Source organism: Onychomys torridus, chromosome 1 (genome assembly GCF_903995425.1).
Source record: "Onychomys torridus chromosome 1, mOncTor1.1, whole genome shotgun sequence".
Lineage (NCBI taxonomy): Eukaryota > Metazoa > Chordata > Mammalia > Rodentia > Cricetidae > Onychomys > Onychomys torridus.
The window spans coordinates 117,281,606-117,309,423 of NC_050443.1; the positions used below are offsets into that span (position 1 = coordinate 117,281,606).

Genomic DNA, 27,818 nt, shown 5'->3' on the forward strand with positions numbered 1-27,818 from the left:
GAGTACTCATGGCCCAGAGTTGGCTGCTGGAAGGGGAGCCTGGGAAATAAGCAGAGAGAGAGGATGCAAAGACAGATATAATATTTTTTAAAGTATGTATTTACTTTTGTTTTGTGTATATATATTTTGCTTGCATGTGTGTATATGTACCACATGTGTGTCTGGTGCCTGAAGAACCAGAAAAAGTTGTTGGATCTTCTGGAACTGGAGACAGTTGTGAAGTGCCATGTGGATGCTAAGCCTCAGTCCTCTGCAAGAATAGTGGGTGCTCTTAACCACTAGGACAACTCTTTAGCCCCAGAAATTGTTTTGGACGGGATGATAAGTCACAAACTTCCAGAGTTATGGAAGAACTATACAGAACTGGGAATCCCCGTGAGTTCCTGTCAGAGTTGGAAAAGAAAGCCACACCAGATAGATGATAATTCACCTGAAAGCAGAGTAGAAGAAAGAGAGAATTCACCATTAACTGACAGCTCATGTTCCAGCACAACTCATAGAGGAAGGGCATGGCTCTTGGTGTGGCAGGGAGCCTTCTTACGAGTTCTATCTAGTGAGATCATCTAAGGACGAAGGAGATGCTGGGATGGTAGTTGTACTGGCTAGTTTATGTCAACTTGACACTAGTTCAAGTCATTTGGGAAGAGTAAATCTCAATTGAGAAAATGCTCTTACCAGAATAGCCAAGCTTGTGGTACTTTAATTAGTGACTGATGTAGGAAGGCCCATCCCTGTGCCACCCTTGGGCTGGTGGTCCTGAGTTGTATAAGAAAGCAGGCTGAGCAAGCCATGGGGAGCAAGCAGAGTAAGCAACACCCTTCCATGGCCTTTGCATTAGCTCCTGCCTCCAGGTTCCTGCCCTGCTTCTGTTTCTGTCCTGACTGCCTTCAGTGATAGACTATGATGTGGAAGCGTAAGTGGAATAAACCCCTTCCTCCCCAAGTTTCTCATGGTCATGGTGTTTCATCCTAGCAAAAGAAACCCTAACAAAGACCATGGTGCAGGCCTGTAACCAGGTCAGCCTGGGCTGTATAGCAAGATTCTGCCCCCCACCCACCCCCAAATCAAAAGGAGGGGGCAGTAAAGGTGAGAAACACATTCTTATTCACATGATATCAGAAAAGATTCATGACCAGCAGACCCACAAAAGATGATAAATGTTGAAGGATGCTCTTTAGACAGCGGCCCAAGTGAAGAAGGAAGGGAGGGAGGAAGAGGGATGAGATGGGAAATATGGGGCTACGTAAGTGGATGTCAGATATATAAGATAGATCATCCGTGAGAGAGAAAGTCCGTCACAAAGGACAGGAGCAAGTGACATTCTCACTTCAAGGCCTTGCGGCCTGAAAAGTGACAGTTAAGGAATGTCAGACCTGAAGTGTGGCCGTCAGGACCAGAGCTCACTCACATAACACCCTTGGAAGAATCGCACCACAGCAGCATTTCCTTGGGCTTGGTACTAAGTTAAATGATTTGGAACAGAAGTAGATGGCAGTTTTCCAATATAATTGAAATTCAAAAATCAATTAAAGCCTTCCTGCAGTGTTTTCTGTGTCCCGCACTTCGCTAATGGCGGGAGGTATTTTGTAAACAACCCTTGCTTGCTGCTGGCCTCCTTTAAAGTGCATTGTGCTTTAATTATCCTATATCTGTAATGCACATAACTGGGATTGTAATTGAAAAGCTAATGATTTCCAGAAGCCAAAAGAGAAGGCAGGGCTGTTGCAGTGATGTGAACTCATCACATAATTCAATGGCCATGAAAATCTATTGATTGACTTCTGAAGTCATTCAGATATGGAAAAAGTATAACTTAATAAATTTAATAATTAAAACTAGATGTTATTTTAAGTTGAACTTTATATTATTATCAAAACTCAGTTTAAAAAAATCTGTTATCAAAAAACATCTAGGTTGCATAGGCTGTAAGTCTGAGAGGAAGATACCTGAGGGGTGCCAGTGAACTCTAGATTCCTGTATGGGAAGCCCCATCCTTAAATAGCTTTGTCTTCATTAACTATGCAGAAAGCCTCAGAGTTGGCATCCTCTCGAATCATGGCAGAGGCATGTAATAGATGCAGCATGCTGCATGAATTTTGCAAGGCTGCACTCTCCCCATCCACACACCTCCTGCTACAGTGAAACAGATAGCAGGACTTGCTTTTCCCACCTGTAGTCATCAGCCATCCAGAAAATAGATGGAATTGGCCAAAGCAGGTGACTGCATGCCCCCAAGGCCTCCTGCTGGCCTGTGCAGATGATGTCTCAAGTCTGCTGTAGTGCCTTGTTTATCCTTAGTGCTTACTTGATGTCTTCAGTAAGCTAGAAATGGCCTGTCCTGGGGACCACTGTCCATGCAAAGCTGCAGGACAGAGTGGAGGACCTCTTTTTTTGTCCTCCCTTTACAATTAATTTTTCTGACTTCTGGCCAGAAGTTGTCCAACCCCTCTGACATCTCAAAGAGAGTGTGAAGACAGTTAAGTCATGCATGGTCAAAATAATTCAGATTAACTGTGGATTTGGCTGCTCACATCACTACTGGCTTCCATACTGTGCAGTCTGGGCTTAGGCTTTGTCTCTGTTGCTCTTGGCATGTCAGTCACATTGTCCACCTGTGGGCATCCTCCTGGCTCACCCCTAGGTTGCTTCCTATCCTTGGCTCTTTGTCTGTGGCCACTCCTTGTCCCCATTGATCACTTCTTGCTACTATTGGCAGCTTTGTGCCCCCCCCCCCCCCCCCCACTTCTTATCCCTTACCTACCTCTTGTTTTTCTATATAGTCAATTTCCTTCTTTGCCTGACACCCCCTGGGTCTGGACCTTCATCCCTGCTCTCTTTTCCACCCTTAGTTCCTGTTGGCGAGTTCATTATTTCATTACATGACTGTCCACATGCTCATATTTAGTGGCTACCCATGCTGGTGGTTTGGCCACTGTGCTAGATAGTTTTATGTCAACTTGACATAAGGAGGGAACCTTAGTTGAGAAAACGCCTCCATAAGATCTGGCTGTAAGGCATTTTCTTAATTAATGATTGATGGGGGAGGGTCCAGCTCTTTGTGGATATTGCCATCTCTGGACTGTTGGTCCTGGGTGGTCCTGGGTTCTATAAGAAAGCAGACTGAGCAAGCCATGGGCATCAAGCCTGTGAGCAGCTCCCTCCATGGCTTCTGCATCAGCTCCTACCTTCGTGTCCTGACTTCCTTTGATGATTAACAGTGATGTGGAAGCAAAAGCCAAATCAACCCTTTCTTCTCCAAGTTGCTTTGGTCATGGCATTTCATAACAGCAATAGTAACCCTAAGACAGCTGTGTTGACCATTTCTCCCAGTTTCAGGTGAGGTAGTTGTGGCTACCATGTTTTCTAGCTTGTTCTCAGTCTCCTATTCATCTACCTTTCTTTAATAGCCTAGGACTACCTAGGTCCTATGGGTGGCACTTACTCAGTAGGCGTGGCCCTCCTGCATCAATTATCAATCAAGAAAATGCCCCCACAGATATACTTATAGGCCAGTCTGATTGAGACAGTTCTTCAATTACAGTTCCCTCTTCCTAGTTAACCCCACTTATGTCCATTGACTATAGAAACCAACCAGCACCCCCATGCATCCAGCCCATGTGTCTCATCCAAGTGGGAACCTAGTCTTACCCCTTCACTGTCCACACCTTCCAGATATGTACCTCTCCCACAGCTCATCTTCAAGACCGTCTTGTTCTGATTTGGCTGCTCCACACTATGGTAATGTGAAATGTTAACAGACCTACTAATCTGGTGGAATTTATTGTAGTCCAACACGAGATATTAAGTGGCTGTTTTGTGTAGTGTTTACCCTTACTGTCGGATGGCTTGTGCTTTGCCCTGGCAGACAAGGCTCTGCCCTTCCCAGGCTGCCTAATTGGAGATGCAACAACCAGGATCTGTGACAGGGTTCAGCACCCCATGTACGACATGCCAGCTCCCATGGTGCACGCTTTATAAAATGCTCCTTAATTCAGGGACAGAATATCATTAACTTTGTAAGTGGATGAATACAGTGGACAACCAATTTAATTAACTTCTAATGTCGGCTGTTGGATGGGAGATGGAATGAAATTATGTGTGCATCTCTCGGGCCAACAGCCAGCCTGGATGGGGCTTGGTGCCGAGGGTCAGGAGGTGGGGAGGGAGCAGCTTTGTGCCATCTCTTCTGTCCAGCCCTAGGAGCAGAAATGCATCAGCTCTCAGTTTGTATTGGTTACAAAGGAGGACACTCTGTGACAGCAACATGCTAAATGCAGCCTTTCCCACGTGTGCCCCTCCCAGTAATGCCAGGGAGACAGGCAGTAATGCTGCCTCATCCAATTAGATTGGCTGCCTGTGAGTTTATTATAAAGGGAAGAATCAATAAAGCTCTGCATTGATTGAAACAAAAGCTTTGTTTCATTTATTATTGTTTATAATCTAATGAATGTTAAAATAACTTTGCTTTGATTTATTGCTCAATCTGTTAAATTGTTTTAAAGCCAGTCCTCTCAGGCCTTACTTTTGGGGTATGATCAGAAGAGTATTTTCTGTGAACACACAGTTTCTCAGAAGCTGTGCTTGAGGTAATTTCTGAGACTTGAGCAGACAGTTGAGTGTACTAGGTCAGAGCTGCTCAGCCAGCTGGACCCTAAGGGCACTGTGCTGTTGGAGTTCCTCCAGGAACTAACCTTTGCTGGGGGACTCTTGTCACATTCCTGCCCTCAATGAGCTTCCCCTGTAAGAAGGCAAGTCTGAGGCGCTGGGATGTGCCGCATTTTAAAGAAATAATGGGGTGCTGGGTTGGGCTTATGCCGCTTGGAGGAGATTAGTGTTTCTATGGAGACTTGGAATAGCAGGGGGTTCCTGTGAGAACCACCTGGAAGAGGAGAAAGAAGCCATGTTGTGACCCCAGACAGAGATCTTGGCCAGCCCATGCTTCATGGCCAGCAGTGCTGGAGCCCTCTCTGTGAGTGGCATGTGCGCTGACTTGTGTGAGAGTGTAGGACAGAACATGGACACTTGTAGAAGGCTGGTGGACTTCTGCGTGGAGAGGAAACTGAGGGGCAATGGCAGTGGCACACGGAGTACCCACTTAGAGCTGATGGCTCAGTGTCGGCAGAGGAGAGGATGGAATTTAGAGATAGACAGGGGTCTGCCAAGTTTGCAGACAAAGTGGAAATGGGGTTTGCAGAGGAGATATGTGGTGATGGGAAAATGCTGGGGGAATCAGGGAAGTCCATACTTTCCAGGGGAGCAAGAGGAGAAGAGGGTTAGTATACATCCTAAATTGGGAGATTCAACTTCTGAGAGATCTAAGAAGGATTGTGAAAGCACCAGAGGACCTTCTAGAAAGGGCCAGTGCAATACATGTGACCTTATCAACCAATGATGGGTGGAGGCCATCCTAGAAGGAGGAGGAGAAAGACAGAAAGGCTTTGTTGGGCACCCTATCCGGATCCATTGTGTTGTCACTGAGGGTGGGGTGTGGGGTGGCAAGGAGACTCCAGAGAAGGGAGTGTGGTACCCTGAAACTCAGGAATAAAAGTGCAGACCTATCATCCCATCACTCAGGAGGCTGATGCAGAAGGCAAGCCTGGACCATCTGAAAAGATCCTGTCTTCAAAAAGAAGAGAGGGAGAGAAGGAGGGTAGGGCGGGTATCCTGTGTTGCTGAGGGAAATGCCTGTCTCATTTGCAACATGAATACCACTGAAGAGTTGGAATAGAGGAATACTGTGGTGGTGAGAGCAGAAACAAGATTGGAAGCAAATGTTTTTTAACAAAAAGTCAAAACACAGTGTTAGCAAGCAGAATTTGCAGGATATGAAAACATGATGAGATCAAGTTGGGGCTCCGCCCCAGAATGCAAGACGGCCATATTCACACAGGTGCTTCCCCATGTGGAAGTGCTAATGTCTCAGCCTCTGATGTCCTAAGTTTGTTCTCAAGAAAGTAGAGCTGTCAGAGATTGACCCTGAGAGAGTATGTGCCCTTGAAGGTAGCACAGTGGGGTGAGGCTACCTCCTTCCCTTGGGTGGGGGTATCTGCCAGGTATAGAAGAGTTGTATATAAAAGGCGAAAGATTTATACAATCTGAAGAGAAACCAGAGTAGGTGAGGAGGGAGGAGGTGTGAGTGGTTCAGCCTACTCATGGTTTATTAGTCTGTCAATTCTAATTGGAACAGTTAAGATCTCAGTTTGGTTGTAGGCCTAATGATTAGTTATTGTTATATTTTATAGAGCTTTTTCCTGCTCATAGATTGATTTCATTTTATAAAGAAAGAAAAAATAAATAAAACAATGAAACCCTGTAGTTGGAGACATTTTATCCATAGAAATGATATGGTAGAATCTTAGGTGAGGTATTGCTTGCCCAATTCTGTTTGCCTTCAATGAACAAAGTTGGCCTATGAAAAGGCCCCTGCGCTCCCTGTTATAGCCTCTTTGCCCTGTACTCAGCTGTCCCAGCAGTGGTCACAGCACTGGCACCTGAGGGACCTACCCACAGGCATGCTGGGAACTTTCGGTGTCGAGCCCACAGTGCTGTGGAAGCTGCCCAGCATTTTCATAGGACGTCTGGCCACATATGAAGTGGGCTATCGCCCACCTTAGGGCCTTGTGTAGGAGATGCTTGGGTGACCCCCTCATTCATAGAATCTGAGAGGCAAATGGCACTGTTGTGTGTCTCTGTTGATGAGTCAGTTTGGCTTAAGTTTAGGACTAAGCCATTTCCTGGAAGAGTGAGCTCCACACAGGAGCCTGGGTTAATGGTGTGCTCTTTGCTGCCAACCTCCCAGCAGAAATGACAGATTACCTAAGCCAATTTGTTTGAGACTAAACAGTGATAGAGGTGTTTCTGTGTGGGCTTCTGCTCTAGACCAGGAAACTCCCAGGGTTGTATGTGGCTAGAGCAGGAGTACACCAAAGCACATTGCTTCTTGACTTGTCAATAGTAATTGACTTCTGCTGTTCTGATTCTCCTGTATGGACAAGCTGGGCCTACCACTGTTCCTTTCAACCAATGGAGATATGTGGGTGGCTGCTCTCTCCCTGAGGCTGGAGTGTGTCTGGATGGTTGCACTCCCCCTAAGGTTGAAGTATGTCTGACAATGCTGTTAATACTTCATTCTAGCCAGTGTGGCTGCTGGGGCCTGGCAAGTAGGTCCACCTGTCCAGGCTAGCTCTCCTACTCCCTGTCACATACTAACATAGCTGGGAGTCTGAACCCAGTGTCCAAAGTGGTCTTCATAGCACTATCAAGTTCCTCTTCACCTGAAGCAGGTAGAGAGGCATACTACACAGAGTGTCTTGTGGCTCTGGAGCAAGTGTTAGGTTCATGCTAGGCCCAGCCCTGCAGTTTTCTCTTCTGGCCCATAGAGGAGGCTCAGTCCCTGCATCTGTATGAAGCATGGTCTCTCCTATTGATGCAGCCTGAAGAAGGCAAACTGAAAGCTGGCTGCTTCCAAGTTCTGCTGTGCAGGTGCCTCACTTACGCATGTGTGAGCAGAGGAAATGTGACTGTGGGTCTGGCTGGACTATCCACAGAGCAGAGGGAAATGTGACTGTGGGTCTGGCTGGACTATCCACAGAGCAGAGGAAATGTGACTGTGGGTCTGGCTGGACTATCCACAGAGCAGAGGAAATGTGACTGTGGGTCTGGCTGGACTATCCACAGAGCAGAGGAGACTTCCTGCCACAGTGCAAATGGGGGCAGAGGACGTGAGACAGCAGAGCCCTGGGATCTTCCAGAAGCAAGGATAGATGTGATGCACAGAGCACCTTGTGAATGTGTGTCAGGCAGGATGTGGGTGGAGAGGAGGAGTGAAGGAAAAACCACAGGATTCCAGGGGTCACTGGATTCTGGGGCTGAAAGCGTGGAGGTGAGCTGTGTGGGAAACTAGAGGGTTGGGGGATGATCAAGAGATAGCTGGGGGTTGATAAGGATATAAGATGGCAAAAAACAAGAAAGTGGTTGGATAAATAAAACCCTTCCCCACCCCACTGTGGAGTGGCAAACATGGTCTAGGGAAACAAGTAGAATTCCACATCTGTATACCAGATGAGGTCCAGCTTCATGAGGATGTCATATGTGCAAACCCATAGACCAGGCACCTCGAATGCAAGGTTTGAGTGGAGTTTCCTGTATTGACAACCAGAGTTCTATAGAGTGTGATAGCCGGGGGGGGGGGGGGGGATTAAAACCAAGCAGTATTACAAAAGAATTTGAGTTTTACTTTTGAAAGGCCAAAAATGCCATCTGTGCTGCCAGCAGACCTGGCCTTGGTCTCCCACTTTGCTGTCCTTGGGTCTGATGGCAAGTTTAGAGCAGGCTATTCTTATGTGAATGCTGAAGAAGAAGGACCAAACCCATCCTTGTGTGGCCATTGAGCTGGGTAACTAGACCTATTCCTTTGTAGACCCTGAACTGTGGGACAAAACCTTAGACTTTGTGGGTATTCTGGCCGGGGGAAGTAGACTGTTCCTGTGTGGATGCTGAGTTGGGGTTCAGACCAACTTCGTGTGGACATTGAACTGGGGACCAAACCCTTATGTGAACTCTGAGTTAGGGGACTAGACATGTTTCCATGTAGACACTGAGCTGGGGGACCAAACTTGACTGTGTTAGCAATCTTTTGGGGTTCCAGACTGTTCCTGTGTGGACATTTGAGGTGAGTATTGAGTAACTCCTATACTTTGATCCTTAATTATTGGAGTCATTTGTTTTCCAACACCCATTTTTCAAAGCAGTAAATCCCATCTGTGCCTGTGTTGTGATCACAGATAGATGGTGGTGGGGGTGGGGTCAGATGAGTGGGGGAGATGAGCCTGGATCTCCTGAGGATCCCACTCCTGAAAACGTGTGCAGCCTGGAATGTTCAGCTTGGGACAGCAACACGGCAGCTGTTTGCTTGTTGGCTGAACAGTGCTGCTGGGGGCTGACTAGTTTACCACTGCACTGTGCTGGGGGCTGACTAGTTTACCACTGCACTGTGCTGGGGGCTGACTAGTTTACCACTGCACTGTGCTGGGGGCTGACTAGTTTACCATTGCACTGTGCTGCTGGGGGCTGACTAGTTTACCACTGCACTGTGCTGGGAGCTGACTAGTTTACCACTGCACTGTGCTGGGAGCTGACTAGTTTACCACTGCACTGTGCTGGGAGCTGACTAGTTTACCACTGCACTGTGCTGGGGGCTGACTAGTTTACCACTGCACTGTGCTGGGAGCTGACTAGTTTACCACTGCACTGTGCTGGGGGCTGACTAGTTTACCACTGCACTGTGAGCTGACTAGTTTACCACTGCACTGTGCTGGGGGCTGACTAGTTTACCACTGCACTGTGAGCTGACTAGTTTACCACTGCACTGTGCTGGGGGCTGACTAGTTTACCACTGCACTGTGCTGGGAGCTGCCTAGTTTACCACTGCACTGTGCTGGGAGCTGCCTAGTTTACCACTGCACTGTGCTGGGAGCTGCCTAGTTTACCACTGCACTGTGAGCTGACTAGTTTACCACTGCACTGCACTGTGAGCTGACTAGTTTACCGCTGCACTGTGCTGGGAGGTGGGAGGTGCTGGCCAGCCCATGACCACCTCTGCCTCAGCTGCTGGGACTGAATGACAGTTTGTGTCCTCTGCTGTCCTTGAAGAAGCATCTTTTATGGCCCCGAACCTCCCATAGTAGAGAACCAGTACTGCCCTGACCGTCTTTCTCTTTGCTCCTACAGGCACTAGGAAGCTTTTATTTTCTACACGAATCCTTAAAAAACATCTACCAGTTTGACTTTAAAGGTAAGACTCTATGCTGGCTTCCATGATCTGTTTCTGCAGCCCATCCCTTGGTCTGTCCTCTCCAGGTCTCTCTGGCTTTGTTGTTCTGAGAAGGCCTGCATGGTCTGGGTTTGATGTCACTTGCACATCTTATAAACCTGGCACCTTGCCTTTCCTGAGGAGAGATGCCACTGACCTGCTCTGCCTGTCCTGAGTCACAGGCCAAAGCCTCTGCCCATCTCAGTGGGCTCTAGCTTTCTTTCCTTTTTCCTTTCCTTTCCTATCTTTCCCTCCCCTTCCCTCCCCTCCCCTCCCCTTCCCTTCCCTTCCCTTCCCCTCCTCCCCCCTTCCTTTCCTCTCTCTCTCCCTCCTCCTCTTCGTCCCTCCCTCCATCCTTTTCTTATTTTGTTTGTTTATTTGTTTTGAGATAGAGTTTTTCTGTTTAACAGCCTTGACTATCCTGGAACTCATTTTATAGACCAGGCTGGCCTTGAACTCACAGAGATCCACGTGCCTCTGCCTTCCGAGTGCTGGGATTAAAAGAGTGTGCCATCATGCCCTGCTAGCTCTAGCATTCATATAGGAACTCAAAGGAGATAGTAGTTTTCTACCCATGTTCCTTTGAAATATAAGAAAATGAAATGAAATAGGGGGTTGCATATGTAAGAAACAGAAGTAGATATGTTTATGGCTGTGAAAAATGCTGGCTGTCATTTAGTGGCTGGTGCTGGCCCTGCACTATTTGCATGAGTGTCACTGCTGAGATGGCCTTTATCATTCACTAATCTAGAATCTTTGGGGGCACCTGTTGCCACAGTGAGAGGGATTCCATCGGGGCCCCAACTGACTATTCTGGGCTAGTGCTTCTGTTGTATGTATACCTTCTTGAACTCCATGCTGGTCTGGGGCCAGATCATGTCACTTGGAAAAGTCACTGAGTTCATGACAATCATGAAAGTAACTGTTATATAAGATGTTCTTCTCACACATTTAAATGTTTAGTTCCAGCTGGTGACTCTGGTTTGGGTTGGTAGTTGTGGCGTCTTAGGCTGTGGGGCCTCACTAGAGCGTAGTAGGTCACTGGGATCTGGCATTGGAGCCCAATTCTCCTTCCTGATCTCTAGATGTGAACAAGTTCTTGCCACCAGAGCCTCAAGCCACCTCTGCCAGGACCCCTGCTAAGACTTCCTGCTATGATGGATTGTACTCTCAAACCTGGGGCCCAAATTGTCCTCTTTTAAGTTACTTTCTGTGAGGTATTGGTAACCAGGGATGTAACCACTTTCATCAGATGGTTCCGGTTCACTGTTGGCATGCACCCAGAGGAAGGTTCCCTACAAGGTGGAGGAACTGTCTTCTCTGCATCACTCTGGCAGCCTGTCCAGCCTGTGCTGAGCAGGACTCTGGCCAGCAGAGTGGTTGTCACTGCGCCTCGGCAGCTTCTTCTCAGTACAGCACTTGCCTTTCTTACCAAGTGTTTGGCCAGGATGAGGTGGCCAGAGCTGGTTTCCCAGGATTCCATGGACACCAGGTACCAGTGCGTGTCCCCAGCAATGACATCCAGATATGGACTATTTTCTGCCATGCTAGGGATAAGACACAGAATAGCTTCTTAAACATGAACATCTGAGTGGTGGTGGCACACACCTTTAATCCCAGTTCGGAGGAGGCAGAGGCAAGCGGACCTCTGAGTTTGAGGCCAGCCTGGTCGACAGAGTGAGTTCCTGGACAGCCAGGGCTACACAGAAAAAGCATGTCTTGAACACCCCCCTCTGCCCTCCAAAAAAGAACATCGAACTCCAGAGGTTCTGAATCCATAGAGCACTTTTCATAAGAAACCATTTGCATATGTATTTTACTACTAAATGAAGTCAGTCATATTGTGCCTTGCTAACACACAGTTCAGTCTGTAAAACCTCCTGTTGCCAATAGGAACTGAAGCAGTACCACTGTAGGCATGTGATTAGCATGCTTCTTTCTGGGATGAGAGTTGATTCTGCAAACATGGTGGTCTGACCTGGCAGTTGCTGGCACTGATAGAGCCTGCTGGATCATCTCAGGCTGGGGTAGGCACACAGTACTCACTCTCCTGGCTTGATGAATTACAGCAAGGAATCTAGAATTTGTGAAAAATCTTGAATAGGCTTAAGAACTAGTAGTCCAGGTGGATCTCTGAGTTCAAGGCCAGCCTGGGCTACCAAGTGAATTCCAGGAAAAGGCGCAAAGCTACACAGAGAAACCCTGTCTTGAAAAACCAAGGGAAAAAAAAAAAGAATTAGTCCAATTTGAAAAGTAATTACATTGTTAGAAATTTAAGGAGTCTCTAAAAGTATGCCAGAGAAAGATAGAGGGGACTTCTACTTTCTAGACCAATATACAATATTTGGAAGACGTGGTTCCCATTCTCACAGATGCAAGCAGAACAGCTTTTTTTTGTGTCCAACAGGAAATAAGGTCATAGGCAAATTCATCCCCCAAAGACAGGTGGGTGCAGGGGCATGCTTGACAGGAGCCAGCACATCTCTGGGACTGCAGCTGGTGGGTACATGCAACAGGATCCAACTGGGTCCAGGAGGCTGGTTTGGATAAGCTTGAGGAGGAAGGGTCCCAAGATCCATGTGTTTGAGTTTTTCTTCCAGGTGTCCCACAGAGACCTCACAGTGAAGGGCAGGTATTCCCTTCTGCTTCACAGGGCCTGCTTTCAAGGAGACCTATTCCCTAGCTAACCAGACTCTCATCAGAACCCATCTGGCCAAGAAGTTGAGATACTCAACCCAGCTTCTAGCCTTCTTGTCTTGTGGAATGCAGGGCTGCCAATCAGTGGGAAGATCACAGCCTGGGGCAGACTTCGAGGAAGACAGGTGCTGCTCTGAGTCTGTGAGAAGACATCTCACTGGACATCCTCAGGCAGCAGAGATGAGCACAAGGATGGCGAGAAGGGAGATTGAGTGCCTGACACTATATGGCCAGGGCCGTGGTCCCAGCCCAGCACATCTGTCTGCTTCTTTGACCCAGTGGCTCATGGCTCTATCCTCAGCAACATGCTAAAGACTTAAAAATCAGGTTAAGGAGATGAACCAAGTCTCTGGCACAGACTCAAATATGACAGAAGTCTGGAGTGATTGTACTAGGAATTTAGAGTAAGTGTGGTTAATATGCCCAGGACTGAGGTGCAAGAAAGAAGAAAACAAAACTCACAATAAACAGAAAAAAGAAATAAAGATTGGAGGCAAAGTTAATGGAACTGAATACAGGAAATCAGAGAAAATTGGTCCTTAGAAAATATCTATTAAATTGATAAACTGTTAGCCCCATGAACCAAGAACAAAGAAGAAGGAAGATGCAAATGTTGATAACAGAAATGAGTAAAGGACCAGGGTAATAACAGAATATTATAACAAGTCTCTGCCTATAAGTTTAATAATATGATGGAGCAATTGCAGAAACATTAAGTCTGAATACTTGTGTGAGGGCTTTGTAGTTGAGCATACCCACAGCTGTGAATGAAGCTAAGCCAGTGGTAAGCCTTCTGAAAAGCAAGTGCCAGGTCGTCTGCTGGGTTCGCTGGTGAATCTACCAAGAAAACCACAGCATTCTCTCCCAAGTTCCCAGATACAAGCCAAGGAGCACCTTATGACTTGTCCTGCAAGGCCAGCACTGCTTGAATCCCCAAACCAGATGGAGACATTGGAAAGAGGGAGGTTGACAGACTGACTCATGAAAATAAAATGCAAGAGTTCTCAGGAAGCTGTTAGCAAGGTGTAAGAAGGATTACACACTATGAACACGTTGGGGTTTACTCTAGACATGCAATTGACATCACATTCCAAAATCAGCCAATAAAATTGTTCATACCATCTGTTAAAGAAAGAAAACCTTGTGACTGGGTCAGAAGATACAGAAAAAGCATATGGCAGAATCCAGCAAATACTCTGAGCAAACTAGGAATAGAGATGACCATCCTCCACTAGACAAGAAAATCAGCTACAACCCCCCCCCCCCCCACCAGCATGCATCAGAGTTAATGAGAAACTAGAAAAATGAGCAGTGTGTCATTACAGTGGTATGTTGGTTAGCCACCAAGAGAAGTGAACAGGTGAAAGATGCTGGTCTGGTGGCTGTACATTGTAGGATCCCAGCTGTAACTGTCTGGGAATGGAAGAACTCTAAAGACATAAAGAATGTGGCTAGGTGGAGTGAAGTGATGTGCTTGAGTACAGAAGACATTTTGGACAGAAAAACTGGTGCATATGGTACATGACATTTGTGTGCATTTGTCAAAACCCATAGCACTGCAGCATGAAAAGCCAAGCTGAACTCCAGTGGGTAGCACCGTCTATGCAGACAGTATGGGGTAGGTTTATGTACAGTCTCTGCTGCCTCTGAAAATACTATATTTAAGATATGCCCTTCCATTCCAGTTTCTTCCTAATCCTCAGTGAACAAGATGGTTGCTGGATTCCTCCTAAGCACAATGGCTTTCCTCAACCCCCGCCATTCCTCCACCTATGTTCACATGTAGACCTGCTCCCCCTCAGCCATGTAGCCTAGCCCTTTCCATACCCATGAGATGTTCCTCCTTGGTGTATGTCTTCAGCTGAGAGACACAGGCTCCTAGGAGAGGTGTTGCAGTATAGCCAGAATTGCTGAGGAGCCCAGAGTGTGCTGAGCTTTAGAGTGGTGTCTTCTCTCACTGGTGTGTGGTAGTCTCCTGCTATATAGCTGACTATTCTGACTGTCCAACTGATCACAGGAATACACACGTGACTGGGTGTTTGAAAGCATTGTGTGTGTGTCTGTTCTTGCCTCTTGCCTAGCCTCTTTCCTGTCTAAGTGGGCCCCTGCCATTGATTTTTCATCTCAAGAGCCCAGGGCCCACCGAGGGGATGGATGTGATGGCAAGAGGTGAGTATTGAACACTTTAGCTTTGTGGGTCTGTGGAGGGGCATTAGGCAGCCCACTGACAAGCCTATTGGGAAAGTTACCTGCCTGGGTACCCAGGAGTGTCTGTTCGGACCTTCCTCTGGTAGAAGCTTCCACTCTTCAGTCTTCCCCGTGGCTTTCCTTCAGACACTTGTCCACCCTAGTATGTCTGGGTACTACTTTATGTGCCAAATACCCTCCTGTGGGATTGATGGGTATCTACAGCAAATGTTCATGGGGCCAAGTTCACTTCTGCCCCAGCACAGGGCTCACTGGGACCTGTCTGATCTGCCTACCCACCCCAGGTGCTGGCTCCATGTTCTGCTGAGGCATTGTTCTCTTTGAGTGAGGAAGACACAGAGTTATAGTTGACCTTCTTCAGTGAAGGTGGTGGTGGTGGCTTCAAAGCTAAGCACACTCAGGTTCTCCAGTATCTACTTGAATCTGAGGAATATGATCAGAGGCCCACGATGCATTTAGCTCATAGCTGACCCAGTCCCTGGACAGGCTCCCATGGGCTTTCAGGTCCCTGTTGCGTTCATTGTGAGCCATCAGTACAACCCAAACCAGATCATAGACTGGAATGGGGACCCCTGGCTCTAGCTGGTTCCTTAGAATCCAAACTTTGTTTTTTACCTGGGTTCAACCTCTGTCCCTTTATGTCCCCGGTGCTACATCCCTCAGCCTGCTCCTGCTCTCCTACTCTTCTCCCTAATGTGGAAAGCACTCCAGACTATGAAAGTCATGCTGCTCCTAGAGTGTGAAGACAACCCTAAAATCCAGGCAGCCGCTGGTCCAAAGCTAGTCTCCAAGAACCTGCTTGACAACCCAGAAGCTTCTATTCTTGGTTTGGGGATCTTGGGGTGCTGGGACTGGTAGCCAGGGTACAAGACTGGGCTACATTCTGGCCTTGGGGACCAAATGTTGCCTGAACTTTATGGCACCTTGCTGAGGCCAGCAGTTCTCTTGTCCTGCCTGTGAGGGCCGTGAGAAATCCATTCTCATGCTTATCATGTATCACTGAATGTGGGACACTTGTCCGTAGAAAGAACCTCTCTCAGACCTGCCTGTGGAAGGACTCAGACCAGGGCCTGTCACAGTGCTGTCGGTCCAGGAGGGGTAGGGTGGCAGCTAGCAAGGCAGGTCTGAAGAGTGCCTGCCCTGTGTCCCTGTCCACATCTCATGTAAAAATTGTTCCCTGGAATATGAGTAATGTCGTTCGTTTGTGAAGAGGAAATCGATGTTATTAAATAAATTCCTGTGAAGGTCTGAGTGAATGGTAATTCCACAGCCCTCTTAACTATATTCACGGCTTTCAAAGAGGGTGCCAATTAGCCCCTGTAAATCTGCGGGCTGGGAGCTCTTAGGGGATAATGAAGTAGAGTGTCAGGTTCCAGGTCATGGAACAAGAATTTATGAGCCACAGGCGCCTCTGGAGCAGCAATTGGCCCCTTGCCTGCTTGGAGACATCCCTCTGACCCAGGGGCTGCTGTGATAGGGCATGGCATCCCCCAGTAGCATGTGGCTAGTTGGTAGGCTGTGGTGATGGTGTTAATTCATGTATTCCTCCTATCTTTTCCAGCTAAGAAGTATAAAAAAGTCACTGGCAAGGAGATCTATTCGGACACCTTGGAGAGCACGCCCATGCTGGAGAAGGAGAAGTTCCCACAGGACTACTTTCCCGAGGTGTGTGAGGACTGGTGCCTCCTCATCAGCACCCTGATTATCAGAATGAGTGAGTCAGAGGTGATGTAGGTTTGGACTGTCCTCGCTGTCAGCAGTCACAGCGCTGTCACACTACAGGACTGTTGTCCCTGGAGTTTGGAGGTGATCTGAGCGGCCCTGGATAAGGGCACAGAGAACCTAAGAGCTCAGGTTTTGTTGTTACTAAACTTAAAGCATCATATGTAGGCAGGAGAACCATTCTCCAAAGACAAGGAAAGTGTCTTCATTCTCTTGGGCTGACACTGGCTGGAGTCCCTGTGTGCTGTGTCTTCTGTGCCATGCTGTGCAGGAACTGTGCACACGTACACCTTCCCCTTCCTTGGGGGTTGCTGGAGTGAGAGTTAGGTCCCAGAGGAGGCCTCTGGGTTGCCTCAGCCAGTGAAGACACAACAGCTAACACAGAAATGGTGGGTTAATGATGCATGCTAGCCGTTGCACCTGCTTGATAGAGTTTAGAAATTAAAAAGCCAAAAGCTGCTTTCTGCCTCTCTACTCAGATGTGAGTAGCTTCCTTCAGGCTCCATTTTGACACCTTGCCCTGAGTCATCTGTTAAGGTACGGTGGATGTTGGATGCTCTGGTTGGAAGGTTTTTAGGTGCCAAGGTGGGAAGAACTGAGAACTGGCCCCGATGACTTCTGGCTGTTCATCCATGTCCCACCTTTGCCATGGTGTTTGGGGCACTCTAACCAGTCCCACGGACTGCTCTGTGGTTCTCTTTCTTAGATGACTGCACCATGTAGTAGTACGCTTACTCAGAGCTGGTTTTCAGCAAGGCCGCAACTTTATTAACTTGTAATTGTGCCTTGCATGAAATGATCATGGCCACCTCTTGACATCTTGTCGCTTGGCTTCTCCATTCATTGTCCCCAGGCCAGGGATGTTCCCAGTCTCTTGTCCTCTGCTGGCTCAGGTCTACCCTGACTCAGATGCTTGGCCCTTCTGCTTCAGGCATCCTGAGGGTGGAGTAGGGTGGCAGGGAAGGTTGCAGCCTTCTGTGGTCCGTGTGTAATGACACCTGAATCTGAACGTTGCTGATTTCCATGGAAGGACCCCATGGATGTTGTTCCCATGAAAAAGCTATCAGCCAACATGCCAGCTTTAGTCTAGTTACTCCTGATTTTGGGGTTTCTGCCTGCCCAGGACTCATCCCAGTTACCTCAGAGGTCTCTTTGGGATCTCACTCACCATTTAATTTCTCATTCAAAATGGCCAGGGCTTGAGGCCCAGGTAGAAATGATGGGTGCTGGGGCAGTTCTGGGTGAGCCTGGCAGGATCCAGGGCTGGCTGAGGTAGTACAGCACAAGCTCTGGCCTTAAGATGTTCCTATGCAGGGCAGGTGGCGTGCAGTGAAAGTAGAGTTGAGCACAGGCACCGGCTGTGGTCTATGTACCAGTTCCCTGGGGAGGCAGTGTTTGAGATAGCCCCCCACCAAGCATCTCCTTTTTCCCCTTTAAATACTTTTTTTAAACTATCTTACATACTGACAAGTGTGGCAAGTAGACAGATATGTGGGCCCCATCCAATTAAAGTGAAGCTATGACTGTATACATTCCCTGTGTCTTGTATGTGAGTGTGTTGAGGCCCTCACCCTGTACTCCCCAGTAGGCTCTCCCGAGGACAGTCTCTGCCCTCTCGCTGAAAGCCCCAAATGTGCCTGGTCTCTGATGAGCCCTGCACTGTGCTCTGTGTTTTAATTCTTGTGGGTATGGTTGCACCGTGCATCTCCCATACCTCTACACATATCAGTAGACGTGATGTTCCCCACAAGAACCTAGTGTGTAGCCTTCATCCTTCCACAACCATGGATAGCCTCCCTCTTGCCTTATTCTCACATCACTCCCTGAATTCCAGAACTGGAATCTCATCACAGCTTCATCAGCTGCACTAGAGGCTCACAATATATGCCACAGCAACGTGTATCCTGAGTGGGCAGGAGCAGGGGAAAGGCTGGGGCTGGGGACATCAAATGAAAGTCTCTTGCAGAGATGTGCCCCTGGTCCCCAGCAGCCCTCAGCCCTTGCTTGTAGAATTCTTCCAAGGCCTCCTTGTTCCTACCTGAAGCCTCAGGGCTTCTCTGGCTAATGGTTCTCTTGCTTGGCTGAACCTGGAGGCCTCAGGAGTCGAGGTGTGTGAAATCTGGGGGTCTTGTCTGTGAGCTACCACCCATATAGGTATTTATTCCTGAGGCCAGGTCTCTGCCCCCTCACGCAAAGTGGAACATAGGAAAGTGACCCAGCCTGGCTCCATCCCTTCCTGTACTTAGCAGACCTGGTCAGGGGCCTCAGTCACGTCTTCTGCAGGCAGAGAAAAGGATACATCTCTGTTGTTTTGTTCAGACAAGATCTCATCGTGTAGTCCTGTCTGGCTTCACAGAGATCTGACTGTCTCTGCCTCCTGAGTGCCAGGATTAAAGGCATGCAGCCCATCCCAAGGATGTAACTTTGAAGGAATAAACTCTCATCATGGGAAGACCACAGAATGTCTTTAGGTGGACTCCTGTCTTTGCTTAGAACAAGCTGCTATCCATGATTGGCAGCTGGTTCACAGACCCCTGTGGTGGCTGGCTCCTGGGCCTGCAAGGAACATGAGCGCTCAACTGGGGGTGTCTTGGGGTTCCATGTGTCAACCTCATGTCATGACTATGTCAGTGCACTCTCACGTTTCCTTTGACCACAGTAATAAACAGAAACAAAATCTCATTTTAAAGCCACAAACCCCAACACTTTCTGTCAGTTCTGTGGTGCTTCCTAATGCCTAGAACCTCACAGAGCATGCTGTGTTCCACAGGGCAGGACCTGGGGCTCCAGTGCGGAGATCACCAGCAATAGCTCTGTCTAGACCCTCGGGATCCGCTCCCAGACTTGCCCCTTCATGCCTCTGCCAGGCCGTCATTGCACCCAGCACATTTAGGGAAGAGAATTAGTTGAAGACTGATCTCTCTTTCTTTTATTGCCATCACTTAAGGATAATCTAAATGTAATTACTGTGATGGAGGCATAATGCAATTCCAAATAATGACGGCCCTCTGCTTCTAAAACTAACAAAACTTTCTCTGCTGATTTATGGGTGCTTCTGGCTCAGTATGAATTCCAAATGACGCCTCTGGGAGCAACACTCCAGATAACGCGAGGCCATTTTTAAAAAGCAGATTTGTGTAGTCGATCGGACCAAGTCATTTTTTTCCTCTTGGCCGTGGTGAGAAATTGGTTGTTACCATAGATCACAGGCCCTGCTGCATGTGCCCATGAAAGATGAATTAATTCCACTAATGCTCCAAGCAGGCCTTCCTCAGTGGGGCCGCTTGGTGATAACCTCCTGCAGCCTCTCTTTTCTCCGCTGCGATTTATGCTCTCTCAGTAGATGAAGCTGCCTGGATTTGCCATCCATCTGCCGGCTCAAGGAACCCTATTAACAGGGGACTGAGCAGAGGCCGCATGAGGTGAGCACTGTGTTCCCCTCCTGGGCCTGTGTGGGCTCCCTTTCTGTGGCCATGGTCCCTCTAAGAGAGGAGATGCCACCCACCCCAGAGATACAAGAACCTTGCCATCCCCATTGGCTCAGAGGAGTTCATAAGTGAAGGTTTCAGAAGGTTGTCGGTGAGAGGAAAGCCCCAGAACATGGCCTCCTGGAAGTGACCCATCAAAGTCAAGCCCCACCTAACCTCTGCACACTGCTCCCATCTGTAATGGCCAGGTGACAGCACTGTAGCTGGGAGCTTCCAGGCCTTCCAAGACCTTTACTATGGCCTGGGTTCCTACCTCCATGCCTGTCTGTCCGGACCGTCCCCGCCCTCCACACCAAACACAGTCATGAGTAGGTGTGTGTGTGTGTGTGTGTGTGTGTGTGTGTGTGTGTTTACATGTGCATGGGTCAGTTCCTTTGCATGTATTTGTGTGTGCTATACATAGAGGGTCTCAGGAAAGCCCCATTAAGGAGTCTCCTTTTCAAAAAGGCACCTGATGGTCTGCTGATGGGGGTGTTGGGTGTGCTCCTGTGGGCTAGTCCTATGTAGCAACTACCCATGTGCTTATACTTGACCATAAAAATGAAATGAGTCATCAGAAAGAAAAATAGAACCTTGGTCCAGGAGCAAGGAAGTGCATCCCAGTTCTGTTCCCTTCTTCTGGTTGCTGGCAGTCTGAGGAAGTTTGTGGCCTGTGTCTTCCTGGTTGAAGGACATCCGGTATAGATTTTGTGTTAGTTATGATGGTAACTGTACTAGTCAGGGTTCTTTTGAGGAACATAACTTATAAAAGGAATCTCTATCTAGTATCTATCTATCTATCTATCTATCTATCTATCTATCTAGGGGATTTATTAGAATGATTTGCAGGGTATGATCCAGAGTGTCATGGAGTTAAACTGAGCTATTTCTGTTATGTAAAGGAGTAAGATGCTGAACACAAAACTGCCCTACCCTACATCTCTGGATCCTCTTTGTTTTCTTTTAGATTTATTTTATGTGTATGAATATTTTATCTGCATGTATGTATGTGCACCGTGAATGTGCCTCGTGCCCAGGGAAGTCAGAAGGGAATGCTAAACCCTAGGAACTAGAGTTAGAAATGGTTGTGAGCCATCATGTGTGTGCTGGGAACCAAACTTGGATGGGTCCTCTACAAGAGCAACAAGTACTCTTAACCACTGAGCCATCTCTCCAGCCCCCTTTGCATCCCTCTTAAGGCAAAGAATGTTTTGTTAGAAATTAACCAAATTCCATCAGATGGCAGTGGCGCATGCCTTTAATCTCAGCACTTGGGAGACCAGCCTGGTCTATAGAGTGAGATCCAGGATAGGCACCAAATCTACACAGAGAAATCCTGTCTCAAAAAGAAGAAGGAGGAGGAGGAGGAGGAGGAGGAGGAGGAGGAGGAGGAGGAGGAGGAGAGAGAGAGAGAGAGAGAGAGAGAGAGAGAGAGAGAGAGAGAAGAGAAGAAAAGGAAGGGAGGGAGGGAGAGAGGGGGGAAGGAAGGAAGGAAGGAAGGAAGGAAGGAAGGAAGGAAGGAAGGAAGAAGAAAGAAATTAACCAAATTCCCTTGTGGTCACTTCTGCCTCTGCCCGCCTGGGCACCGTGGAGGAGATGCCGTCTTCCCTGGTCTTCTGTCAACCACAAAGGAACCAAGCCTCTCAAGATTCATCTGTTCTCTTCTGCCTCTGAGACAGAATACCAGGCACTGTAGAAGATCCCCACCCTGTAGGCCACTCTCCTTAGGGAGATGAGACACTTGTTCTTCCCTCCCCTTTGTGACCTAGGGAGGCAGGAGGAGCTCTTCTTTGCCCACAGGACTTCTGCTCCCAACACTGAGAGGCCGTGAGGTGGCTTTCTGTAGGGTGTGTGAACTAAAGTTCAGGTCTTTCATTCACATACATTGAGTGCTGGAAAGGCCATTGTCCCACAGGCAGGTCTGATGTCAGCAGACTGCTTCATGTGCCTGGCCTCCTGTGTGCACGTGAGCAGTCTTGGTTAGCAGTGCTGCAGCGACACTGGGACTGGACTGGGGAGGCTCGGGGTGTGTGCAGTTCATCTGAAGCTGTAGTCCAGAGCAAGTCCAGCTTCTTCCCCACTCTTTTCCTCTCCCTCCCCTTCCCTCCCCATGACTTTCTCTGCTTTTTAATTTTTTCATTATTTCGGAACCCAAGCAGGGGCTTCCCAGACTCTGAAGAGTGGTTGTTTGTTTGGAGGGAGAGAGCAGAGCGTAGAAGTGACCACCTCTTTCTTTAGTCCAGCCTTCAGTTAGCAGCTCCAGCCTGAGGACTAGGTAGTTTGTCAACCACAGAAAGTTCTTTCTCACAGTTTTGGATTCCCAGTAAGTGCAGGATCCAGGAGCTAGAAGAGCATCTGGTGAGGGCTGCATCCTTTTCCAAGGTAGGACCTGGCTACCTGCCCTCTACAAGCCCCAATACATGTTCCCTTGTGGCAGAAAGCAGGCAAGGGATGAAAAGGCCCAGACTCCCTTCATCAAGCCCCTTTGCAAGAAGGCCCAGCCCTGGTGACAGAATCACCTTTCAGAGACCTTTGCCTGTCAGACCTATCATGTTGGAGGTCAGCTGTCAACACCAGGGTTTAGGGGACATTCAGACCACAGCACCTGCTCTGCCTAGTAGCTGCCCCATATGTGGATGAACATTGCATGCTATATAACTGCTGGGAACAGCACTTAGAGCTAGTAGGATCGTGAGTTTAAGGCCAGTCTGGATTGTGTAGCAAGGCATTGTCTCCAAAACAAGCAAACAAACAAATAAACGAACAAGCAAAGGAAAGGCCACCTCTTAGCTGTGCCATGAACACCGACAAACCCGTGGCTTCCCATTTCTCTGTGTTGCTGATGGTGTAACCTTTACTTTTCAGTGCAAATGGTCAAGAAAAGGCTTCATCAGGACGCGGTGGTGCATTGCTGACTGGTATGTTTCATGGCATCTGAATTGACTGTCTCCACTCCATAATTTTGAGTGTGATTTTTTACCCTTCTTTTGTACGTGTTGAAACATGTTGTCAAAGACTCTACTCACTTAGAACAGAGACCCTGCTGCTCAAACTGCCCCATAACTCCTCTTTTGGGTGATGCCACATGGCATAGTGTTGTTTCCTGTTCCTTGTAAATTGGAGGTTCAGGTATTCAGTACAAACGAAGGCCAAAAGACATCTCGTCCATCCTCAAGTGTGACCTGTGTGTGTCAGAGCAGTGTGTGTGTTCAACACTGCGCAGTTGAACTGGTGGGAAGGCCTGCCATTAGGTCCCAGGCAACAAAGTTAAGCTCTGCAAAGACAGCCTGAGGTTATTGGCACAGATAAATGAGGTCTTAGCTCTACTCAATTGTCCTAGCTTATTCGTCCTTTGGATAAGCATTCTCCATAGTAATGCTCGCCTTGTCTACCTGAGAACCACAGAAATGTGGCTCAGTTTTCAGCTCCTGAAACAAGAGTTAACTAAGCCTTGGTCTCTATAGTTCAGCTAAGGTACTGACCCAGGCCCATAGAGCTGGTCAGGACAATGTCCAGAATGGACATGGGGGAGAGAAGCAGAGGGTTCCTAAGATAGAGCTAATGACCCAATCCAGGAGGTGGTTGACCACCCATGCTACTCTTTGTCCTTGTTCTCAGGGACCAACTTCTCCCTATACAGTGTGGGAGGATCACTTAGGCACAGAGCTAGTGGCTGAGTTATTGGGCTTTCCTTCACATTGCTGCTGAAGAGAAATGGTGAGGTCCAGTTCCAGTGCCCTGTAGAAGATGCAACATGGTAGTATGCACCTTTGGGATGGTATGAAGCCATTATCTGATAAGGCAGATGGTCCATGCTAACTGGAGATGCCTAGGGATGTCATAGGTCATGGAAAAGGTTGATGCAGACTTCACTCAGGCCTCATCAAGTCCATATACACGAGGCCCCTCAGGCTGCATGCTCAGAGGCAATGGAAGGACAGTTTTTCTGCTTGTTTCCATGCCCCTGTCTTACAGAGTCCCCAACAGTGGTTCATCCCTGCAGTGTGGGCTCTTGGGAACAGACTCAGAGAGAAGTATCCTCCTCCTTGAAGCTGGGCCTACAGCTTACAGGAAGTTCTATAATGCTATCTTTTCTCTAAAGGAAAATAGCTCTAGTTTACTTGGCCAGAGTGATGATTTATTGGAGATATAACTGAAGGTCTCATGCCTTCTGGCCATGGCAAGGCAATGGTGTGGTTCACTTTGTAGTGACTAAGGATGGATGCCCAGGGCTTTAATCCTGAGCTGAGGAAGAGGGTGGGAACCAGAGAGGCATAGCTCTGTTCAGGATAAGCTGGAATTCTAGCTCTTGGTATAAGGTTCCTTTTTCTTGTTCATTACAGTGCCTTCGACTTGGTGAACATCCATCTTTTTCATGATGCATCCAACTTAGTGGCCTGGGAGACAAGCCCCTCAGTGTACTCGGGTGTCAGGCACAAGGCTCTGGGCTATGTGCTCGACAGGTAGGTGCTGTATCCTAGCTACTTCTGAGCATGGCTGAGGCTGCTCTAAGGTCACTTCATAGTTTCTGTTTTCCGGTTTGAGAGTGGCCCTCCAGAATGTCAACCCATAAGGAATGTAAAATCTCCAGCTCCATCCACTGGCTAAGCAGACCCTGAACAAATGAGCAAACGGTTGCACATTACTTCCCAGTCCACCCAGGGTTCCCATAGAACCACCTCTAGTCACATGTAGCATGTTGTTCCTACACCATCAAATTCTTGAGGGCAGAGATAGCAGAATCCCATAATGGGAGATCCTAGGGAGTATGCAAATTTCTGCCCCAGTATGACCAGGGGCGATGGCCTAGTGGTTGTGTGTTGAGGGTCCCTAGCATCAGATGAGGTCTCAAAGGACAGCTGCTAAGGAGGTCCTTCTATAAGCCTTAAGCACAAGGCCTATCTCCTCCTTGAGCCTTGTGAGAATTTGTGTGTGTGTGTGTGTGTGTGTGTGTGTGTGTGTGTGTGTGTGTTATGTCTATGTGAGTGTGAGCGTGTTTATGCATGTGAATACACACATGTGTTGGTGGGGCTTTTAGTGGGCAAGTTTGTACATGCATGTCTGTGCCATAGATCAGTGTGCCCCTAAAGTAAGAGGCAAAGCTGGGCCCTCTGGACCACAGTGTTGCTGTGGGGTGGGGCTGGGGTCACTGAGCATCCTACCATTTCTCTCTTCAGTGGCACATTAGTAGCTTATTCTGTGAGTTCCTCCTTTATTGTCTTCACGTGCTTCTGAAGCAGTGCTCAATACAAGGAGTCAGGAGATGGAGTCTTACCTCTGTGCCACCACTAGACAAGCACAAGGCTAGTGACCTCTGGAGACCATGCCATCATGTAAGAGAGGTCAGCCTGTGGTCCTTCCACTGGGTCCTTTCCTTTGTTGACCTCTCACAGCCTCTAGGGTAAGAGAAGGCTCTAGTGCTACTGGTATCATCCAGGTCCCTGCAGAAGATAAAGGAAATAGGCCTGATGTTTCTCCTATTGTTGCTCCAGTCTAAGGGCTTGTCTTTAAAAATCTGTGTGCAGCCACACCCTTTCATCTGGGACTGTTGCCTGAGCAGGTACTGTACCATGCTTGAAGCCTGAACTCAGCACCCACTGTGGGAACAGCTCAGGCAGTTGGAGATAGGTTCAAGTGCTTTGCCCCAACAAAACATCCTATTTCTGTCCATTTCTATCTTCCCACATAATCTATGAGCCCAGAGGCCCTCATCCTTTGGTGTCTTCAACTCAACTCTCCTGCACTTCCCCAGCCCTATTCTTAAGTACCCTCAGGTATGAGCCCTGCCCAGACATGCTTGTGTGGAGGCACCATGATAATGTTGCCCGCTAGTGCCTGGAGTGGAACAGTAGCTGGTGCTGCCCCCATCAAGACCAGACCCTGAGGACAGCACTGAACTGATAGTGTCTCACCTCAGGATCATGTCTAAATTTCAAGATTGCTAGAGTCTCGGGTGGGTGACCCTGGAACCTCCTTCCTGGCAGGTTCCTCTGTGGTGGTGATGTCTCCATGGGGCTGCCTTCCTGGGCAAGTGAATCAACAGCCAGCAGCAAGAGCCTTGTCTGTGTGGTTCTTCCTGCTGTTTGCTCCATGGCCATTTTTCTGGGACCTCCCAGGGAGCTGGGAGCTGAGAGAGACCAAATGTCCATCAGTCTTGGTGACCATGGTCAGCTTGTCAATGTGGTAAGGCATTAGAATGTGTCATTGCCCTACACCACCATGCCTCCAGAAAAGCAGCCTTGGGGTCTGGGGGCCACTTTTCTGCATCTTTGCATTCCAATGAATGGCTTCTGTGGCGAGCTCAGCCAGCCGCAGATCCGGACCTCCGCAGTGTAGGGCTGGGCTGCTGGGCACAAAGGGGCACTCTGCAGGAGTGGTGAATAATGGCCCGCCCTTTCATCGGGAGGCTAACCTTTTGGCAGCCACCAGCAGACTGCATTCTACTGTGCTGATTGGGGAGGACAATGCTGTACTGGCCTTTGAATGGACACCGCCACCAACAGCGCTGTATTCACAGCAGCACTGGGAACCGTGTGAGCATTGTCTGCAGGCCCCACCGAACTGCAGGAGACAGTGAGGAGGTTGGGGTAGGGAGGCTGGCTTCTTTGGTTTAATCTCCCTGTCCAGCCTGCCTGGAGGTCCCTGACTGTGTCTGAGAAGTGGGGGCATCCGACCCAAGGGTAGACAGTATCACACCCCTGTCCGCAGAAGGGGGAGAAAGGTGGTGTGAAACCAAGAGGTGCCAGTGTGCCGTAATCTCCTCCAAATCTAAGGTTATTCTAAAATAAGTTCTAAAGAGCCGATGCTGACTCAGTTCTCAGGAGCCTCGGCTGTGAGTGGCATGCCTGCCTGCACTAGAACCATTGCGTGCAAAGACACTTGTGTCCCTGAGACACCAATGAGGGACTGGCCTCTCATTCCAGCATAAGCCACTACAACTGCCTTCCTTCACAGTCTTTCTTTTTCTTTGCAGGTTTGTTTGGGGTTTTGTCTTCCTTCCTTCCTTCTTCCTTCCTTCCTTCCTTCCTTCCTTCTCTCTTCCTTCCTTCTCTCTTCCTTCCTTCCTTCCTTCCTTCCTTCCTTCCTTCCTTCCTTCCTTCTTCCTTTTTTTTTTTTTTTTTTTGAGGCAGGAGCTTACTCTGTAGCCCTGGCTAGCCTAGAACTCACAATTCTCCTGCCTCAGTTGCCTGAATTGTACTGCTTTCATGAGCCACCATGCCTGGCCAGCCAAGACTTCTTGTGTAAGATAATGTGTCTGTGTTTGTGTGACTTGTGAGCTTTTAGCCTTAAATATCTAGTTATGAAAAAATTGAACTATATTAGGTTTATTTATTTTATTATTCTTTGTGTATGAGTGCTTTGCCTGCATGAATATATGTATATCCCACATGGGCCTGGATATGTATATCCCACATGGGCCTGGTATTGGATCTCCTGGGACTGTGAAATGCCATGTGGATTCTGGGAATCAAACTCAGGTGCAACAAGTATTCTTAACCACTGAGCCTGCTCTATAGCTCAAAGTTGTGTGTGGGGGGTGGGGGGTGGGGGGGTGTATGTGTATGTATATACGTATGTATGTGTATGTTTGTGCGTGTATGTATGTATATGTGGAGTTTTGTTTTGTTCTGAGACAGCATCTTACAGTGTAGCCCTAGCTGCCTGGAACTTGCTTTGTAGACCAGGCTGGCCTTGAACATACAGAGATCTGCCTGCCTCTGCCATCTTAGTACTTGGATTAAAGGCATATAGTACCACACCCTGTTATGAAAGATTTTAAAAGAAAACCCATAGGTGCTAAAGATCAGGCTCTGAGAAGTTCAGGCAGTTTCAGAGGCCCAGGAAGTTGAAGGCATCTGTGTTAGGGCCTGGGGATGCTGGGATGTCAAAGGCCTCCACCCTCTGTGGCTCCA

The 27,818-nt window shown here is 48.2% G+C and overlaps 1 protein-coding gene across 1 annotated transcript in view; it reads left to right on the forward strand.

Moving 5' to 3' along the window:
• Positions 1 to 27,818, forward strand: part of Inpp5a (inositol polyphosphate-5-phosphatase A) — a 199,398-nt gene that overhangs the window by 119,133 nt on the left and 52,447 nt on the right. The window contains exons 5-8 of the mRNA XM_036198061.1: positions 9,730 to 9,793; positions 16,278 to 16,381; positions 22,771 to 22,823; positions 24,249 to 24,368. Coding sequence (XP_036053954.1) covers positions 9,730 to 9,793; positions 16,278 to 16,381; positions 22,771 to 22,823; positions 24,249 to 24,368 — 341 coding nt within the window. The remainder of the gene's footprint in view (positions 1 to 9,729; positions 9,794 to 16,277; positions 16,382 to 22,770; positions 22,824 to 24,248; positions 24,369 to 27,818) is intronic.